This window comes from Pseudochaenichthys georgianus, chromosome 1 (genome assembly GCF_902827115.2).
Source record: "Pseudochaenichthys georgianus chromosome 1, fPseGeo1.2, whole genome shotgun sequence".
Classification (NCBI taxonomy): Eukaryota; Metazoa; Chordata; class Actinopteri; order Perciformes; family Channichthyidae; genus Pseudochaenichthys; species Pseudochaenichthys georgianus.
The window spans coordinates 30,577,166-30,599,000 of NC_047503.1; the positions used below are offsets into that span (position 1 = coordinate 30,577,166).

Below are 21,835 nucleotides of genomic sequence, written 5' to 3' on the forward strand. Positions count from 1 at the left end.
GAATTCTGTGGCAGTGTTTAATATCGGTAGGCCTACTGGTCAATCCGGTGGAACACAATCTTGTCATGAGATAAAATAAATAACATAACATATTTGGATCCAGCAACTCCAAGAAAGGACTTCTACGCAAACATAGCACCTTCTGGAAAATAACATCACCTATATGCATGCGATAAAACCTCTGATGGGAATTTGTACCAGATAGACTGACACCTGCAGCGCAGTCGCAACTCCACTGACAGACTCGGAGTGGAGATGCTCGCAGAGGCTGTCCAGAGCTCACGGAGCAGCGGCTTTATTATCACTGACGGTGCAGGCTGCACTGCACTGCTCACAGGACGACACAATTATATTTTGCTGTAAAGGATTAAACTGCCCATTGGATCAATCTCAATTTGTTGTGCAGGCTGCTGCAGTTGCATCCCTCTTGTGAAGCAGGAACTTGGTAACACTTTTTAACTTGGATATACTTTGAATTACAAATGGATTTCTTAAACGATTCTTTTTTTTCCCTCGGAGACACGAATTCAACTACAACAACAGGTAGGTCAAGTAACCAGAGTCCCGTTATATAATCCAATTAATATCGTTACATACGTTAACGTTATTAAGAAACATAACTGCACGTGAATAAAACAGCACATAAATATAAATGGTACATCAGTTATTTTTCTCAACTTTATTTTTACTTATACCTCTCCAATTTACCTTAATTCCTTTTGAACTCATACACGATTGTAGTGTATATTCAGACTGGAGTTGATTCCATTCACAGTTTAATATGTCTGATGAAAAATATGAAATATGAATGCCTTAATCTCATCAATTTGTCACTGCGTGAAATATCTAGAATGTGTACTTAATCAATACACATAATGTTAGTGATAAGAAATGGAAAAATGCACATCAAGTCACTGAGGTTCTGAACAAATGTATTTACACATTTCTGTGAGTTTTTGGGTTTCAAATAAAATCACATAACATATCTATGGCAACCTATTTAAGGTTTATATACAATTGCTAAGACCTCTATCCCCATCATCTTCTCTGTTATTTCTCACACACATGTAAATGACATAAATCTTTCCACACTGAAATTATCCAGCAGCCTAAATGCAAGGAATATATTAACTGATAGGTCCTCGTCATAATCCACCGAAAAACAAGTAATGATACTTTGCTCTTGCTAATTGTAATATGAAACATTGGAAATATAAATAACTGTATTACACACTGTACAATGCAAGTTTTCATATGCTTTATTTAACAGCTGCTCCCTCCTCTTCTTGTCTAAAGCTGTAGATGGGTCCCTTCACTGCAGCGCCATCCTCCCTGTCATCTTCGGCATCATCTGCTTTCTAGGTATCATGGGGAACTGTATTGTGATCTACACCATCATGAAGAAGACCAAGTGTCGTGCCAAGCAAACGGTTCCAGACATCTTTATCTTAAACTTATCAATTGTTGATCTCCTGTTTCTCCTTGGGATGCCATTCCTCATCCACCAGCTGCTGGGCAACGGCACCTGGCACTTTGGAGCCGCAATGTGCACGGTCATCACAGCGCTTGACTCCAATAGCCAGATTGTCAGTACTTACATCCTCACTGCAATGACTCTTGACCGTTACTTGGCTACAGTCCATCCTATCCGCTTCAACTACATCCGCACACCTTTTGTGGCAGCGCTGGTCATTGGTCTTGTGTGGGCTTTGTCCTTACTCACTATCATCCCGGTGTGGATGTATGCAGGCCTGATGCCTCTCCCGGATGGCCTGGTGGCCTGTGCTCTCCTTCTGCCTGACCCAGTCACTAGCATATACTGGTTTACACTTTATCAGTTCTTCTTGGCATTTGCTATACCTTTGGCCATCATCTGCCTGGTGTTCTTAAAAATCCTCCAGCACATGTCCGCCAGTGTGGCTCCACTGCCTCCACGGAGTTTGAGGGTGCGCACCAGGAAGGTGACACGGATGGCAGTGGCCATCTGCCTAGCCTTTTTCGTCTGCTGGGCCCCTTACTACATCATTCAGCTGATCCACCTAGGAGTGAAGAAGCCAAGCGTAGCTTTCTCCTATGCCTACAACATAGCCATTAGCATGGGATACGCTAACAGTTGCATCAACCCATTCCTCTTCATTATTCTCAGTGAGACCTTCAAGAGGCAGTTTCTCAGGGCTGTACGCCCAGTAAATAGAAAGTTCCGTGTACACCCGAGTACCACAGATGGCGCCAGTGTGAGTGTGAGAATGATACCTGAAGGGGCTCACCAGGATCCACCCTCTGGGGAGATGCCACAGTCCAACGAGGCCCCACAATGAATCAAATCAAAAATAATTTCACCATGTATCACTGTGTATCTGTACCATTTCACTGATCCAACTGTATGCAAAGCAACATTAATCTGCATTTACTGGACATCTTTCAGCCCGTCTCTCAACAGAAAGTTGGCAATACATTGATCATTTGAATTCCACATAGTTATCTTCCTCCAGGCCAAATCCCATCTGCTCTGCCTTGACCATGATGCAGTGAACTTTTAACCACAACATTTTCCTTCAGATTGGATCATCATCAGTTCAAAACGTTTCTAATGACTACACCTAAATACCAAGGTCACTTCCGGCCTGTCGTCAAAACTTCAATGCTGATTTATTGTCACTGCATGTGTCGGGGTTGCACATGCAGTTATAGTCTCTTTTTGCCACATAAAAAAAGAAACTATGTGGTAACAAGTGGAGTAAATACTTAATTACATACTCTCCATTAACACATGATTTACAACACATAAGTCACTTTTAATATTTGACATGTCTGTTGTTCAGAAACTTTAATATAAAAGGTTATTCATATCAATCTGCACATTTATATTATATTACTGAGTGCATCATGAAGATTAACAAGAAGCTGTTTGCAGACAGTGCTTTCTTTGACTGAATTAATGGACATTCTTGTTCTTGTGTCCTTCTGTGGTTTTCTGACCAAACATCTTACAGAATAAAGAAGGAGTCTGAACCTAATTCAATTCAATTCAATTCCAAACCTTTATTTATCCAGGTAAAATCCCATTGAGATCAATTATCTCTTTTTCAAGGGAGACCTGCAGCAGTAGGTTCCACAAGAAGACATAAAAACATAAACAACAGAACAATAAAAGGACATCATACAGCAAAATGTACAGGGATTACAATTTACATACACTGTAAAAATATCCACCGTGAATTCACAATAATTACCTGGCAACTTGTTGCATGACTTTCACAGTAAGGTTCACAGCAATTTACTGTGAATGTCTTCACAGCAATGTATTGTTATTTCACATCCATGATATTACAATGCATTGTTGTAAACGTACAACTGTATACTGTAACTTCACAGCTTCAACTACTGTGATATTACAGTATGGTACTGGGGAATTACATCATTTTGTTGTACATTAATTACAACAAGGGCCTGTACTTTTACATTTCTATTGTGAAAGTACTGCAGAAGTAGCCAGTAATTTACTGTAAATATACAAATCTAAATAATACGATAATATATTGTAAATTTGACTGGGATTGTACCATAATTCAATCAGCTCAATCAACAAAGAAAATGCCCGTTTTAACTTTTTATTACTCCATTGAAGTGCAAAGTACATTTTACAGTGTTTTGGAAATGTTGTTACGGCCCCAACCTCTAATCCGCGGTAGTGGCTTGTGCTGAGACCCGCAACATGAAAGAATACACACAATAACCGGTACTTGGTAATGAGCATTTATTGATAATCAGCCGTTTGCTCACACAAGCGAAATGGGAAACAAAAAGAGGTCTGGAGGACTGGCCAAAAGGAACAAACAGAAGGAGGGAACCCGAGCCAGCCACACCACGGGCCGTAGGACCCAGAACTCCCCCGCCTAACCAAAAATCAAATATAAACCCTATGGGAAACAAAATAAAGCCGCAAAAACTGGACCACCAGGTCCTCCAGGCTAAACATAAACACATCTGAAAAAATATGGCAAAGAGGTATTCTAAGGACTGTGTCCGGCATTAGGATAGGTGAGACATCCTTCTCCTCCAGCTTCTCTTTATATATACACACGGCTGAGTGGAATTTGGAACACCTGGGCAGAGGCGGAGCCAGGGGCAGACCAGGTGCACCTGGGCAGAGGCGGAGCCAGGGGCAGACCAGGTGCACCTGGGCAGAGGCAGAGCCAGGGAGACAGAAAACAAGGAGGGGAGCACTTAACACATGTCTACACAGACATCCACTCAAAGTCAACAATTTTTCTGAAGAATGTGCAGACATGGAGGTTTAAATTGCCATGCCTCTTTTTGGCTTTCTAGCCCGTCTCAGGATTAATGCCCAGGATGCACCTGAAAACAATAAGCCAAGACAACAATTTCAATTTTACATAGATGTATATGTTGCCTCATTTATTTTAAGGCACATGCAGCGGTGCCCCTTTCAATTTAAGTAAAACCTGCACCAAAGAAAGACATTTGTATTTAAAGCCAAGCAAGAGCGATAAAAGCAAGAAAATCACTTAATTTGTTGTGTTATCACAGAGGATGGTCTGAATACAGTATTTTACTATGAAGTAATACAGTAACATGTTGTGAAATCCTGGTAATCATTGATCCTGTACATTCACAGTAATTAACTGTGCCTGTATTGATTTCACTGTGAAATTCTAAATTACAGTGTTATATTGTGAACATTACAGGTAAAGACTGTAAAGTGGTAAAACAGTAATTTATTGTAAAATATTACAGCTAAATATTGTGAAATCATGGTAATATTTTACAGTGTATCTAACCACATGTACAGGTACCAACAGCATCTGATTTTGTAGCATCCAACCGAGCTTTAAAAACATGTAGTGGTAATTTTCCATTCTTTTTGCAGACTGTTCCATGCTAATGCTTTGAATCATATGTATCTAAAGACTGGAATACAGATTAGACATTACATAGCAGCAGAGAACAGTTCACCATGGAGACCATTATATATTAACCCATTAGCAGCAGAACTGAGGTATGTTGTAGAAAGATTTTACAAGGCTTTTCTCCTCTTTTGTATGATGCCTTTCAACCAGATGACATTTCACTATAGAAACATTGCTGAGGAGGTAACATGAAATACGTAACTTCAAAATGAGCTTTTAACCAAATACATGTTTTTTGTTGTTGTTGTCTAAAGCAAGAAACATATGAAAGACACAAATTGGTAAACAGAATTCACCTAAGGCCTACCGATGTGAAAAACAAAGCATACGTGACTTTTGGTTCTGTAACTATCTTTTTCAATATACATTTGCTGTGGATGTTTTATGTTTTTGCTTTGCATGTCTGTTTGCTTATTTGTCTGTTATGAGGGTATGCTAAACAAGTACCACCATTTGGCAAATTATAGACTAGTCACACCGTTTGATGACAATATTCAAATATATCCATCCAACTCTTGCATTAGCTTTGATAGCTTGTTTTTGTTTGTCAGTTTCCTTCAGTAATTCCACAAAAAACTGTCACATTGGAACAATGCTTGTAAATATGACTCACCACACTCAGCATGTGTAAAATAAAAGATTGTAGCCATCTTTACAAACCCAAAGAGGAAGATAAATAAAATGTTGTTTTTTTCTAGTTCATCTGATAACATTCAATAGTTGTGATTCCTGCTGAGGAACCTCTTGAATAAAATGAAGTGATGTTTTGCCAAGCTGTGACACTGCATTTTCAGTATCAATTCACTCCGAAATGTAAAGCCATAAATATGCCGCATTGGTTTTAGATGAGCTGAAATGTCAAATCTAATAAAGAGTGCCACTTTGTCTCTGAACTGTTGTTAATGTTGTTGTACTGATATTACGCTTATTTATATTTTAACATGTTGAATAATGATGGTGAAAATATATTTTATGTTGGAGAATGGTTGCGAATGTAAATATAAAATATACAGATCATGGAATATGAAGCTCAGGGTTTGTCAACCTTCTCGGGCCTGAAAGCCACTTTTTACACAATATTTGTTTTTCTCACCTGTTGGATCCAAGGATGAGAAGCTCAGGGGGGTATACTACGAAGCAGGATTTTCGTTTAGCAAGAAAACTTCTGGGATTTCCGGTACTACGAAGCTGGTTCACTTTTTAGCGGGCTAGATCTTCATGGTGACTTATCCTGGAACCGAGTCTGTGCTCCGAAGCAGGATATGTTCCAGGATAAGAGATCAACTCAGCGAAAGCACCACGCCTGACCAATCAGAGCTCAGTGTGCGGAGGAAATACAGTTTAAACTGCGGTTGAAGGAAAGACGGCCAGCCAAAATCACCGACTGTGTGAACGTGAAAATGAATAGAATATCACCTCCCATCTTCAGAGCAATCGGACTATTATAACTATCATTATACTATTATGTTAAGAAAGCTTAATTAAATATCTGCCACAACATAAGTAACCGGATCAAAGTAACATTACTCATGTCTTATAAAAGCATATTAATGATTTATAAAGTGTTACACTTAATTATCCTAATTAATAAACAAATTCCAAACTATTCGTGAACCCTTTATAAGGGTAGTCTTATTGTAAAGTGGTACCGATTTATTTATGGAGTAGGTTTGAGTAACAAAAGACCATACAAAAAAAAAAAAAATTAGGTCAATTAATGTGTTTTAAAATGTGTATATCCAGAATTCTATTTTCATAGTATGTTTTCCTCATAGCATTATCCGTTGATGGAAATGTACTGGACAAAGCGTACATTTATTTATATCAGAATGACTGTTGTTTTCTGAGTGTTCTTTCTTTGCACAAGTTGCCTTGGTGAAAGCAGAAGAGGAGTATGAGAAGAAACAGCAAAACACTCTCAGGTCAGTCTCAGATGATCCATGACCATGACCTCATCCGCAGCGCTATCACCTCCAATATCTCACACTGCCAAATCCTCTTAGCAATTGTCGGTGGCTTTATCATCCACCCAGCAGGAGAATAAGAGAATATTTAGCTTCCTCCTTTGAGAAAAGCCCAAGATACTCACCTCCAAAGCTTCCCCATTAAAAATGTTAAGATTGAGAGTTGCCAAATTGTAAGAGACCCTGTATTTTCATGGTTGTCAGATAGTCAGAAGACATTTTCAATACATTTTATAGGAAGAAGAGGTTAGACGTTGATATACGATACGATATACTTTATTGTCCCCGTAAGGAAATTTGTTCTGGACTCCGTACTGCAGTTCAGCATACATGTACATATACAAACATAGTGGACATTAAGAGACATACATATATCATCAGTCATACACCGTTTGAACAAACACAATACACAGACGCACATACTGACAATGGCGACCTATTGCACAACCCTCATGGCCAACATTTAAAAAGTACATTTCATTACATTTGACTACATTTCATTTCATGTGAATGTTAAGAAGCTTAATCGACAGAGGTAGGAATGAGTGCTTATATCGGTTCAGCCTGCTCTTGGGAACCCTGAATCTTCTACCAGAAGGTAGGATCTGGAATTCTGGGTGAAGTATGTGGGTGAGATCAGACACAATTTTGTTTGCCTGTCTGATAATGGACTGCTCGTATGTTTTGGAGAGATGGGTTTTTTAACCCCCATAATTTTCATAGCAGTCTGTACCAGGCGAGCGATGTGTGACTTTGACTGCACTGTCAAGTTACCATACCAGGCAGTAATACCATACCCAATGATGCTCTCCAACACTGCATGATAGAACAGTAACATCTTCTGGTCGACTCCGAAAGCTCGGAGTCGACGCAGAAAGTACAATCGCTGTTGAAGTCTAGAGCACAGACCTTGAACATGCGCCTTCCAGCTGAGTGTATTATCTAGATCAGGGGTCTCAGACTCCATTTACCTGGGGGCCGCTGGACGTAGAGTCTGGGCACGTCTGGGCCGCTTCAAGTATTCCACAAAAAATGTATTAAAAAATACAACATTAACAGTTCTTCAACATCTTCTTAACATGAACGGTTCTTCACAACATAACTATTTACAGTTGCTCTTGCCTACTCCTTGCTGGTAGAGACCTGGCAGCGCTTCCTCTCACACAGCTGAGCCACATTTGGTTTGAGGGAGGAAGCAGTTGAAACTTAGTATGGCTTGAAGATGTTCATCAGTAAGTCTGGACCTGTACTTTGACTTATTGAAGTTCATGGTGGAGAAGAGCTGTTCACACATATATGTGCTCCCAAAAAGGCACATGGTCTGCTTGAACATCCTGGAAAGCTCAGGGAAGGAGGGGGGCAATTCTCTCATGAACTGTCCAAGCTTGTCTGCTTTCCCATTCACTTCCCTGAACTTGGCTTTGAGCTCAGAATTGCACTGCAGGTCAATGAGCTGCATTTGAAGCACACCAGGGGCATTTTCCACATCAAAGGAGAAGGGGTCTGCAAACATTTGGAAAGTGGCTCTGTGTGTCTTGAAGTCTGCAAACCGCTGATCAAATTCCTCCTGTAGCTTCACAATGGCATCAACATACTTCTCACCACTGAATGCTGTGCCCCTGTCCATGAGAGCCTTGCATGCTGGGAAATGGCAGAGGTTTTTCCGAGGGAGCTGGGCTTTCCATAACACTAGTTTTGTAGAGAATGCTTTGACATTGTCATATGCTGCACTGACAAGCTGGCCCTGGCCCTGCAACTTCTTATTCAGTGCATTCAGCTCCTGTGTGATGTCAACAAGAAAAGCTAAGTCCATGAGCCATTTGGGATCACTCAGCTTGGGAACAGCCACCCCACCCTTCTCCAGCATGAATACGTTCAGTTCTGTTCTCAACTCAAAAAACCTCTTCAGGACGTGTCCCCTGCTGAGCCAACGCACCTCTGTGAAGTAGAGCACATCCTCATATTCTGACTCAATTTCCTCCAAAAAAGCACGGAACTGGCGGTGCTTTAAGCCCCTGGATCTGATATGGTTGATGCATTTCACAACAACAGACATCACATTGTCAAACTTCAAGCATTTGCTGCAAAGGGCCTGCTGATGGATAATGCAGTGCAGAGCAATAGCCTCCTCCACACCCTCCTCCTCCAGTTTTCTTTGAACAAGTGCCACCAGCCCATTTTTCCTCCCTGTCATTGATGGCGCTCCGTCGGTCGTAATTCCAACAAACCTCTTCCATGGCAGACCGATATCCGCAATGGCATCACACAGTTGCTGGAATATCTCCTGAGCGGTGGTCTGGCCATGCATTGGTTTCACTGTAAGCAACTCCTCTGTCACTTCAAACTTGTCATCAACACCACGGACATACATTGCGAGCTGAGCGGTGTCAGTGATGTCCGTGCTCTCATCAAGAGCCACAGAGTATGCACAGAAAAGTTTGGCTTTGTCGCACAGCTGATCATATATGTCACTTGATAAGTCAGAAATGCGCTCTGCCACTGTGTTAGCTGACAGGCTGATGTTGTTAAACTGACCCTTCTTTTCCGGACAGACTATACTTGCAGCCTGCAACATGCACTTTTTTATAAACTCGCCTTCCGTAAACGGATTTCCCGCCTTAGCAATCATCTCACTCACCACATAGCTAGCTTCGACTGCTGAATCAGCCTCATTGCGTCCTTTCTTGAAGAGATTTTGTTGCTTCCATAGATTTTTTTTAGCTCTGTGACTCTTTTCTCTCTCTCGTCTCCCAGGTATTTTGCGTAGTGACGTTTGACGTTATACTCCTTGTATACAGCGATTTTCTCTGTGCATATAAGGCACGTTGCATTTCCCCTGTACTCGACAAAAAAATATTCAGTCTGCCACTTCTCCTGAAATCTTCTGTGGTCATCATCGACTTTTCTTTTCCCTGAAAGTTTTGATGTAGACATGACTGGGCGATATATTTTCCTTCCACTCTGTCACTTTTGGATCACTCACTGCACGCATTTGATTGACGTGGCGGAGTTCCCTCGGAGGGGGGAGGGGCGAGGGGCGAGGGAACTGCGCGCAGCAGTTCCCTGCCAGCAGCGGGATCAATCCAAAAATGTAATTAAAATTTGAAAGCGCAAACGTAAACGCGCGGGCCAGATTAACACTATTACATGATATCAACAACGGGGCCATGAGTGACTGTCTCGCGGGCCGCGTCTGGCCCGCGGGCCTGGAGTCTGAGACACCTGATCTAGATGGACACCAAGGTACTTATAGGAGCTGACCTGAGCTATAGGTTCATTGTGGATAACCACCGGCCTAAGGTCACCCACTGCCTTTGGGTCCACCATCTCCTCAGTCTTCTTCACATTCAGCACAAGATGGTTAAAATCACACCACTGCACAAATCTCTCTATTTCAGAGTGATAAGTCGATGAACTGCCGATGAATGGCTGTATCATCTGTGAATTTGATGATATAATTCTCGGGGTGGATTATCGTACAGTTGTTTGTGTACAGTGTGAAGAGGACCGGGGAGCTCACACAACCCTGGGGGGCTCCTGTACTGATGGTCCGGGGCTCTGAGAGGGCATTGTTGACCCTGACGTGCTGAGTGCGATTGGTTAAAAAACGAAAAATACCATTTCAAGATAAAAGGATTTATACTAATCAGTTTTTGAAGCAAGATGTGAGGCTGCAGTGTGTTAAAAGCCGAGCTAAAATGCACAAACAGTAGGCGTACATATGCCTTAGAATGTATAGTTTCAATCAGCTTCCAACGGTTTACTATTCACTACAACCCCCAGAACCTAAGCTCCTAATTTTCTACTGGGCATTGACCTCAGTTTGATCTGAGCCGGGCAACACCAGTCACACTGACACATCTGCATGCAGGTCTGTGTTTACTAGTAAAAGGTGCACCCAAGGAGACAGAGACGCTATTTTTTACAGATGACATGCCACCCATTTATGCATCTTTTTTCGCACATGGCTGCTTTAGACCCTCTGTGTCCTTAACTGAGAGATATTTGAAACATGAACTGGTTCAGTTGCTGCAGTCTCGTATTTAAAGAGGCTCTATTATGCTTTTTTGGGTTTTCCCTAGCCTGTACTGTGTTTCTATAGGGGTTGTGTGCATTTAAAAGGTCTGCAAAGGCTAAACTCCCAAAGTTTCCTCCAGAGGGAGTGTCTTTCTCGCTGCCCCCACTCCCCCTGCCTGAAACTCCTCTTGGACTCCGTTGTTCGCTCCCATAACATAAAGACATCACTATAACCCTTGTGCTTCTATTGGCTAACACTCCTACACGTTGTATGTGATAGGCTAAGGAGCGGTACATCTCTAAGCGGTTGACCAATCACAACACACCAGCTTAGGCCTGCACCACTGCTCCTAGTACTAGGATGGGTTGAATGCAGAGGTCAAATGTCACTGTCTGTGTGCATGTATGTGTGACAATAAAAGAGGGTTTCATCCTCCGATTCTAATCTAATACTAATCTAACCAATCAGACGGACTGGGCTCTGGTTTCAGACAGAGGGTGAAAAGAGGCAGTAATAAAGGCATTTTTGAACATTATAGCATGTAAACATGTCACAGAGGCACACAATACTATTATTGTCCTAAAAATAAGCACAATATGTCCCCTTTGACAGTCATGGAAAGTAGGTAACCAAGGGCTCCACCTAGTGATAATTGTTCAACTATTAATTAAAGCTGCTTAAAATGATATTTTAATGGATTGAAAGTGAAAATGCAAAAGAGATCACTTATTGTAAACATAGAATAATCCCCTGAATGTGCTGCTGCCCCTGGCTTAACTGAGCTGTGCAGAGAGTTTCAGCTCATTACTAAGGTGTCCCACCTTTTTGTTCATTCATATCACTCTCATTTTTGGCCACAGCGAGCAGCTGTTCAGCAAAAGCAGCTCTAAAACCCAACTAGCTGATCTGCACCAAACAGCAGAGAGAGAGAGAGAGAGAGAGAGAGAGAGAGAGAGAGAGAGAGAGAGACTAAATGGTGAAAATAGTGCAGCATTCAGCAGCTAAAAATAACATAAATGTCGCTTGTCGGGGGAGACCATAACAGAGCTAAAAGAGAGTGAATATCAGACGAATGTGATTTGTAAATAAGTAAGCTAAACATACCAACTTCAAATATATGTTAATGTTGTATTTAAAAAGTGTATCGCTGCTATAAAAAGGATTGTAACAGGTTTATCATGGCAATAATACTCTACTATATACTAATACTATATACTACTAATACTCATTTGTTAATCATGTCTATTGAATGTCAGAACATAGTAAATATCCTTGCTTCATTAAAAAACTAAACTCCAGTCTCAAAGTGAAAAATATTCAGTTCATTAAATATAAAAGCAGCAAATTATAACATTAATGAAGCTCTAATTCACCTTTGAGCAGTTGTTCGATTAAGCTTTTACATTTTTGAACTGTAGATAAACACAATTTACTGGTACTTCTTCTTCACTTCTGTTTTATGCTCATTCAAAATGATGCTCCTCTTCTTTTCATAGTTATATATTCTAATCTCTTAACTCCCCTACATTCATCTGATAAAGTCTGGTTTATGATTTGATGAAGAAACAACTTATTCATTTCAGTAAATATACCAAATGTAAATATGATATGTATATAACTATTTTAGATGTATAATCCTTTTTTTAATCAAGCATTTTAAAAGGTGTTTACTGAAGTCAATAATCATAAATAATACATTTTTATTTGTTGTGTTGGAAAATGAAACATGTACAGAAGGCAGAAAGTTGTTTTACATTGAAGGTGTACACCCTTGAAGGTGTACACCCTAAAATACAAAGAATGTCAGTTCAGTTGGCATCATATTCCCAAATCACTAAATCTCACAAGTTGTATGTCAATGATAACAATTTTCTTTAATCACTCTTTCTTTTCTCACACACACACACACACACACACACACACACACACACACACACACACACACACACACACACACACACACACACACACACACACACACACACACACACACACACACACACACACACACACACACACACACACACACACACACACACACACACACACAGATTTCTTCCCATCAAATGTAGTAAAATTGCATATAAAAACATCTTCAAGCAACATTTTCAAAAAGATGCATGTTAAAACAGTAGTGCTCAGTTTGGCAGCGTAAACCGAGTGTGTATGTGGGCCCATGCAGATTGAGCCAGTCAGAAAAAAAGATATACACATTTATTCTGCAATACAGACATGGTGTCCCTATTTATCCTATTTTTTATTTCAGCATTGATCCCTCATATAAATGTATTTTATCTTCTGCTTTGTGAGTGTTTTTCAACTTCTGAATGTAAGACATGTTGATCTTTAGATGTATACTACATGTATTTTGTAGCTTTCAAAACATTTACTAAAATGATGGGAATGGTGTATAAAGATGTGTAATGCTCTAATCAATATATATTTTCTATTCTAACTCTTTAGCTGGAAAAACTATTCCCCAGGTTTGAAACTGAACTTTTTAATTTATTTTCTGTCAAATGTCTTTTTTTGTTGTCTTTCTTTCTACCTTTCTTGAAAATTCAAATGAGAAGGAGTATGGGCAACCCCACAGGGCAGATTTTAAACAGACATATAATTGTGTTCAATATGAAGCCACCGCTGTCATTTCGTCCCTGTAAGTTGAGGAGAGTCGGCTAGTAAGAGCCAATTACAGCGTGAACATTTAGCAACTGCGTGTTTCCATTGCCTTTTCTTTCAAAATGTTTTTGATTGACAGTGGCCGCTTTTTTATTCTTTTTAAAAGGTTTGGTAATTCCATGCAAATAGCAGCTGCAGTCAAAACAAAGCCACCGTCAACCCATCATGATGTTTCAAAGTTAAAACTAAACACCTGACTTTGATTTATTAGTGTTTTCGAAAACATTTGCTGCGGTGCTCGACTTCTTTAACCTTTCGTGCCTGTGAGCAACAACTTATGGTCAACATAAATGAATAAGACATTCCACGATTATTGCTTCCTCACTTAAGGCTGCGTCAAAGCATTTTTATTTACCGCTTACTGAAGGTGTTTGTAAAAGTCATTTTGTAAATGTTGTGAGTGAGTCAACTGATCCAGAGGCTTAACACTTCATGCATTTTTTAAGTGCCACTTTTCCAACTTATTTGTTGCGGAAAGAGAATTTTCTGAACACTCAACCTACCTGTGTGGGACTAAGGCCTCCACAAAGATGAATTACTTGTCAACATGACCTTTCAAGCTTTGGATTAATTGGTGGTATTTCAAGTCTTTGCACACCATGTATTTCAAAGATACACTATGACAGCAGCAATTAATCATGTTCAATCAATTCAGAACATCTTCTAGCATAAAAATAAGCAGGAGGAAATCAGAGAATGCAGACCATTGCCAAAAGCCCCATTTTTCAGTGGTAATGAAAGGGAAACAAATATGTGTATCTCCCAATGAATTACTGCTGGAGGTCACATCTGAACAACATCTGGAATAAGGAATTGAATGTGTCACATGTATATGGATATGAAGGTATACTGCTTATTAGTCTTATTTTTAGCAGCTTGTGTCACAAAAAGTGTTGAGTCACATGTTCAACAAGCTACATTAATGATCTGCATAGAAAACGTTCTTTCGAAACAGTCTGTTTCTCCTTTTAATTTGAATAATACATTAAATGCTTCCAAATAAAAAGGAAAGGCTTCTTTATTTGCATGTAGGATAATGATGGGTTCTACAACATGTTGGCATATATGATCAATGTGACAAGCTTAAATACAGCTTTTGCAACAAATTACATTTCGTTTTTTAGTCTTTGGTGATTTCTAAGGGTGATGTGATGCTTTTGAAATTAGAATAAAGAAGCCTGAGCCTTTCATTAGTAAATGTTACTAATACTTGTGTAAATCAGATGTTCAATTCCACAGCCTTCATCCACTACTCTCTCCTTTCAAACAAAAGAGCGTGTTACAGTTTCTAATGTGGGTTGACACATAATTACAAAACTTCAGTTAGAGTAGACTGAACAAAAGATTTGACAATTGCACAGAATATTATCTCCTGTAAATCTAATAGTCACTGTCATTTGGTCATTTAGAAGTACGTTAGAAATTGTCGATACTGGGCAAATAGTGTTGGTTGAGAGGTTGGAACCGAAATTACGGTTACAAACACTAAACAATAAAATACTGTTGATTATGTGCTCTTCTCAGTCTTTTCAGCATTGTGCAATTATCAAAAAATTGCCTCATGGGATAATTTATGTGCACATACGCATCAGAAAATCAATGCAGCAGAAAAGAAGGATCGATCCTCACTTGATACACCATACGACCAGAATTTGAAGCAGACATGAGACTAGAAAGTCACCCTTTTTTAAATGGAGGGGCTGGGGATACCAGGTCCAGGATAAAGAGATCAATGCGCTGCTTTTCTCTACAAGTTTTTCAATGGATGTGAGAGAGGAGTTTCTGAAAAGGTACAGTGGCCAAAGGGAAGTTGTTCTACATAAAAGTATACAAATTAAATGCGAAGCACATTTATAGTGGGTAAAATATATAGCAATGTAAAAGTATATACAAAAATTAAACAGATTACACGAAATAAATTAAATATGCTTTCATGTGTCCCAATAATGTGCAACATAAACCCAAATCACGCTCACATGACATGCTTACGTCATCTTTTTTTTTTTTTATCACAATAGGCTGTGAAAGGCAAAAGGCACCAGATATCCTTCATCATGCCGAACATTACTTTTGAGTTCCAGCTGATTTATGTGGGAGATTTAAGATGTCTATATTAAAACAAAGAAAACTGAAAATATACATTGTCATTCACATCATATTTGTGTTTGCAATGTTTGAAATAAAAGGGTGTGTAAAAAACAAAAATTTAATTTTTGTTTTTGATAACTGCATGAATTATCTTTTTTATCACGACATGAATGACCATTTATTTTTCTAATTTTCGTGATAAGGTGAAGGGGAAGTTTGATTGTATGCACGGTTCGTATCAGAAAGAAAAACATGAAATTGTTAAATTTAGTCTGCAGTTTTCTAATAATGCATTTCATTTCACTTTTTTCAATTTGTTTTAATTGGGTCATTTTAAAACCTTCAATACGATTGTTAATACTATAATGATTAAAAAATATGAAACAAATTAAAGGTATAATTAGAAGAAAACATCACCCTAAAACATTGGCCCTCTTTACTCCTTCCATTTTCGATATTTTGAGTATTTGACTTTCTGATAACTGGCCAGTGTGGTTAAGGTTTGGGCGTAATATTTCAATCTCTGCTACGGTGAAGATGACAGTGAATATCAGATTAGGGTGAACATTCTTCATAATCAAAAGGAGCAGGTTTTTCAGGCAGCTCCAACTAAAGCTTCAATAAAACAGCATGTGTTACTGTCACATATACATTTTGAGTAGGGGGAGGATATTGATAAAAACACTCACCCACTGTGGTCACCTTCACAAACACAAATCATAAATAACAAATTAAAGTGGTTACACACAAAACTAGAATATTAAAAGAACAAACCCAATGGAATTAATAGGAATGAATGTTATATAAAAGGTTTGACACATTTCCAAAGGGTCGATATAGCATGAATATAAATAAATCGTTATTGGCTCTGTTAGGGATTTAATTTTTTAGCCAAATAATGATTGTGTGACCCAAGTCAGAGATTCTACAGAATACCAATCCTACCCACCCAGTGGGATATCACTGATAAAGGTCTTTGTTGTGCAGGGTCAACACTGCAGTCAGGGACAAGCTTATGCTTTATCAAAACACTGATTCATGTTTAAAGCCATCGTGTACTTTGAAAACTTTAAACAAGGGATTAAAGATGGATAATAAATGTTAAGCAGAATATGAAGCCTCAAAGCACCACCGTTAATGAAGTGGCCACATTACATTCTTATAAAGGAACACAATCAGTGCGTCCAGATTGTAATCAAACAACCATGAGAATTCACAATGGAGTGAGAAATTCCAGCACTCAAACTACAGCGATAAGACACGAATGTGGATAATATGCTTAACTAATTATGTGTGTGTCACTTCGTGCTTCCAGTGCTAAACAGACTAACTCATTGGTTCTTAACTGCATAATATACATTTATCAGGCACTTGTTTTAAGTCATAAAAAACCCAAATAAAATGGACTCTCTTAAATTTGATGGACAGGTCCAATGACTTTATTCTGCTCTCATTCTCCCAGCATTTAACTACCCTATATATGCTCTGAGCCTCTCAACTCCGTTGTGCATTCCACTTCATGCTGTTCATTTTCTAAGGACAAAGAGGGGCACCACTTGGAATTGCTCTCTATTGCTAAATACAAGGCTTTGTGTGTGTATGGCTGAGTTGATGATCTGTGTGTCAGAAGCTGGACTCTGGGACTGTCTTTTTGCGTCCAAGCGAGGTTGTGCTGTATCGAGTCCTCTGCAGGGTGCCGTGCGGCGGTTTGTCTGTTGCCAGGCTGCGTGATGGGGCTGTAGACATCCCGTTGCGATGCAGGGAAGCTGTCCTACGCATGCTCTGCTCCGCTTTGATGGGGATGTTGGAGGAGCTCTGGGAGCGCTTGATATCCGCCGTTGTCCGTCCCACCTTCCCGTTTGCCAGTTCGTCGCCCCGGTGGCCCGAGCCATTAGACTTGTGTACTTCCAGTTCAGTTCCTCCTCCTGCTGCTGCTGCTGCTCCATTTGACAGCGACGACTTAGAGAGCGTCCTTCTGCCTCCTTCCTCACCGGCTCCTCTTCCTGATTCACCCTCCTTTGACTTCCTTGAGTCCCTATCCTTCTTCAGGAAACTACCTTTAAAGAAGGAGAGCAGTCCTTCATGGTTCCTAGGCACTTCTTCTTTCTTAGTCTTAGAGTTTCCTTCGTATGCACCTTGTGTATCAGCCCTGTCCCCTTTTTGTCTTCTCAGGGTCCCATCCTGAAGGCTAGGAGTGCTGCAGCTGGACTGAACACCAGCACTGGAACTCCTTTTTGTCTCAGTATCCTGGCAAGCTTTGGAGGAGCTTTCCTTCCTGTCATCTTTCCTCCTGGTGAGAGTGTTACTGCTAGAGCTACTGCTGATATTTGTCGTCCTGTCGTCTCTTGGCTGGCTCCCCTTACTGCGTCTCAAGCTTGCTGTCTTATCTGACGGCCTCCTCTGGCCCTCAGGTACCTTTGTAGACTCAAGCGGCAGCCCATCTCCTGCCTTATTTAAACAACTTAAACTTCCAACACTGGAAGATCGAACATTAGCGGAAGCCCGGCCCTCAGAAGCTTCCCTTGCGCTGCGTGGCTCGTTCATCAACGTTGCTATTGGATCTTTTGTGCACCGGGGCCGCCGGCCAGACTCCAAGTACTGTACCAGCTCCACAGGGGCAGGGTCTTGGACAGCCGGGGGCACTGGGTCAGGTTTCCGTCTGTCCTTTGAACCGAAGGACCAGCGCAGGGGGAAAACTTTGCTCAGTGTTTCCCTGGTCTTGCTGGGTGCTCTCATGCTCACACTCCTTCCCTGAAGACCTCTGATAAAAGGCCTGCTATCGAAACCCCCTAATGAAGAGAGGGGAAATGTTTTAGTTTTTCAATTTAAATGTGACATCTTTAACTAAACCATAAAAACTCTGGGAGCCGTTAAAAACTGTGCAATACTGTATATACCTGGCTGCTAAATCCTCAGAACTGTTACAGGATGTGTATTTTATAAAATGTGTAACTTTTTTAATTATATATATTTTTTTATCTTTAGTACTTTTTTATGCATGCTTAGGTAACATTAAGCTGTCTTTGGCTCTTTTCTCTTTTTCTGCTGTAACAATGTAAATGTCCCCTCTGTGGGACCAATACAGTTATTCTGATTCTGATTCTAAACAACCAATAAGGTAGTGAACTAATTAGGGCAAATACTGAGTGGAGCCCCTTACCTCTTTCTTCTTTTGAACCGTTTTCAAAGAAGACCGGAGACTCGGGTGAGTCAGGTAAGGAGGATGGGCAGGTGGTGGAGGATCGAGAGACCATACTGCCTCTCTGACTGTCCCCTGTCAGCCGTATCAGCCAGTGGTCTGACATTGATGAACTTGTGGATCCTGTAAGACACACATAATGAAAAAAAGGGTCAGAGGGAGAACATAAAACATAAACCAGTGACCATCTCGGGATTGTATCACACACAGTCCCAATATAGGGCTTATGACTAAAAGCAGGCAAGCAAATTACCTTTTGATCATCCTTTCACCACTTTCCTATCCCTACACGTCCCCCATCCTTCCTCCACACCTACATTTAAACTCTGCGCTCATTTGGATCTCAACTACACATCTGTACAGCTTTGTGATTGTATCAGGCCCAGTGGCTATTGTAGTAACAAAAACTGTCAACACAGACAGTACTTGAGTTCCTCAGGGGTTTCTCCAGGACCACATGTTGCCATGATGACACAGGCTGAAACTAACAAGATATAAACAATACCTGCATTGCTATGGGTTAAGAGTATTCCAGTGCACTACTACAGTTGCAAGAAAAAGTATGTGAACCCTTTGGAATTACCTGGATTTCTGCATAAGTTGGTCATACATTGTTTGTTTACACACAAACAATTATATGTTTTCATGTTTTTATTGAACACATCACATTCACAGTGCAGGGTGGAAAAAGTATGTGAACCCCTAGGCTAAAGACTTCTTCAAGAGCTAATTGGAGTCAGGAGTCAGCCAACCTGGAGTCCAATCAATCAGATGAGATTGGAGGTGTTGGTTAAGGCCCTGCCCTATACAAAATACACACCAGTTTTGAATTTGCTATTCTTAAGAAGCATTGCCAGATGTGAACCATGCCTCGCACAAAAGAGCTCTCAGAAGACCTACCATTAAGAATTGTTGACTTGCATAAAGCTGGAAAAGGTTACAAAAGTATCTCTAAAAGCCTTGATGTTCATCAGTCCACGGTGAGACACATTGTCTATAAATGGAGAAAGTTCAGCACTGTTGCTCCTCTCCCTAGGAGTGGCCGTCCTGTAAAGATGACTGCAAGAGCACAGCGCAGAATGCTCAATGAGGTGAAGAAGAATCCTAGAGTGTCAGCTAGAGACTTAAATAAATCTCTGGCACATGCTAACATCTCTGTTGACGAATCTACGATATGTAAAACACTGAACAAGAATGGAGTTCATGGGAGGACACCACGGAGGAAGCCACTGCTGTCCAGAAAAAACATTGCTGCACGTTTGAAGTTTGCAAAAGAGCACCTGGATGTTCCAGCACTACTGGCAACATATTCTGTGGACAGATGAAACCAAAGTTGAGTTGTTTGGAAGGAACACACAACGCTATGTGTGGAGAGTCCAAAGGGTTCACATCATTTCTTGCAACTGTATATTGTTGGACTCATTTATAAAACATAAACCACCAACAGTTTGTTTGGAGATTTTAATGTGGTCAACTTGTAGCTGTTCATGTAGCCTCAAGCTGCTAACCTTAACCAGAAATGAGGAATAGAGCGATGTGGTAAGCTTATTGTTTTTGAGTCCACACCTACAGGATTTTTTCATTTGCAAAGCTTTGTTTGGAGCCACAACCGGCATATGCAACTTTATTAACACATGCAGCAGCCGAACTCCCTAATTGTGGACACTACGTTTAATGTGTTATTTAAAGTTGTGTGTAGTTTACATCCAAGCAGTTCATTCCAAAGGGAACGTTTTGGTTTAAAGTCACAGAAAAAGTCAAACAAAAACTCAGTAAGATATCAACTCGAGATCCATTATTCCGGCAGCGGTGGTGCAGTAATTGTTAAAATCCTTTACTTAACTTAATGAAGTAACACCACAATGTCAACACACTTTCCTTTTATTACAAGTCTAGGATTCAAAGTAGTTGAGAGAACATACTGGGCAACAGGTTGTTTTCTACCACATATCCACCAACACATAAAGCCTTTTAGTCAAAGTGTTGTATTGCCAGAGGTTAGCATTTGTGCTGAAAGTAGAGAGGGAAACAACTCTTTGTGTGGGCTGTTTTGGGTCAGGCTAATTGAGCAGAATGTGCTGTGTTGTTTGCAAACCATGAATCATAGAAATGTAAAAAAAACAAATGTTTTTTTCTTCTTTTATTTCTGCCTCCTGCCTTATTACCATATATTCTCCAGCTTGTAAAAAGAAAATCGATGGACGGCTGCCATCATTGAGATGTTCCAATCCTCTAATGAAGCATATCTGTCTCTCCTCCAGATGCAGAGGAAGTCAGGACTAAGCCACAAACCACTATGGGGGGCACTTACAAATATAGTGCAAGATCTAAATGCCAGGGGATGTACAAACATAACATTTGGTGAAGAAACAACTGTCAACGACTGTTACCTGCAACTCAATTACTCAGTAAAAGAAAAAGTATTACACACTGCAACTGTGTTTTTCTATACTCTGATTATATATATCCATCCATCTTCTCCCGCTTATCCGTGGTCTGGTCGCGGGGGTAGCAGTTCCAGCAGAGAGCCCCAAACTTTCTTTTCCCTGGCGACATCAACCAGCTCTGACTGGGGGGTCCCAAGGCGCTCCCAGGCCAGCGAAGAGATATAATCCCTCCACCTGGTCCTAGGTCTACCCCTTGGTCTCTTCCCAGCTGGACGTGTCTGGAACACCTCCCTAGGGAGGCGCCCAGGTGGCATCCTAACTAGGTGCCCGAACCACCTCAGCTGGCTCCTTTCGACACGAAGGAGGAGCGGTTCAACTCTGAGTCCCTCCCGGATGACTGAACTTCTCACCTTATCCCTAAGGGAGACATCAGCCACCCTGCAAAGAAAACCCATCTCGGCCGCTTGTATCCGCGATCTCGTTCTTTCGGTCATGACCCATCCTTCATGACCATAGGTGAGGGTAGGAACGAAAATGGCCTGGAAGAAAAAGAGCTTTGCATTCTGGCT

General features: G+C 40.6%; 3 protein-coding genes across 3 annotated transcripts in view; 1 reads left to right on the forward strand and 2 right to left on the reverse strand.

Moving 5' to 3' along the window:
• Window positions 1-482: 482 nt before the first annotated feature.
• On the forward strand, window positions 483-2,318 carry mchr1a (melanin-concentrating hormone receptor 1a). The gene is made up of 2 exons (XM_034087084.1): window positions 483-543; window positions 1,297-2,318. Exons 1-2 carry the CDS (start codon window positions 483-485, stop codon window positions 2,316-2,318), a joined length of 1,083 nt encoding a protein of 360 aa, XP_033942975.1.
• A 5,736-nt stretch (window positions 2,319-8,054) lies between these two features.
• On the reverse strand, window positions 8,055-9,470 carry LOC139434251 (general transcription factor II-I repeat domain-containing protein 2A-like). The gene has a single exon (XM_071204039.1). The coding sequence runs from the start codon at window positions 9,468-9,470 to the stop codon at window positions 8,055-8,057; it is 1,416 nt and encodes a 471-aa protein (XP_071060140.1).
• Window positions 9,471-12,632: 3,162 nt separating this feature from the next.
• usp43a (ubiquitin specific peptidase 43a) overlaps window positions 12,633-21,835 on the reverse strand; it is a 118,690-nt gene continuing 109,487 nt past the window's right edge. The window contains exons 15-16 of the mRNA XM_034083073.2: window positions 18,841-19,002; window positions 12,633-18,469 (exon numbers count right to left, since the gene is read on the reverse strand). Coding sequence (XP_033938964.1) covers window positions 17,304-18,469; window positions 18,841-19,002 — 1,328 coding nt within the window. The 3' untranslated portion in view covers window positions 12,633-17,303. The remainder of the gene's footprint in view (window positions 18,470-18,840; window positions 19,003-21,835) is intronic.

Excerpts from the sequence above, each read along its gene's own strand:
- mchr1a (XM_034087084.1), top strand. The coding sequence starts at position 483 with ATGGATTTCTTAAACGATTCTTTTTTTTCCCTCGGAGACACGAATTCA. Across the intron at positions 544-1,296 it reads GAATTCAACTACAACAACAG|CTGTAGATGGGTCCCTTCAC; the intron begins GTAGGTCAAGTA and ends TCTTGTCTAAAG.
- LOC139434251 (XM_071204039.1), bottom strand. The coding sequence starts at position 9,470 with ATGTTGCAGGCTGCAAGTATAGTCTGTCCGGAAAAGAAGGGTCAGTTT.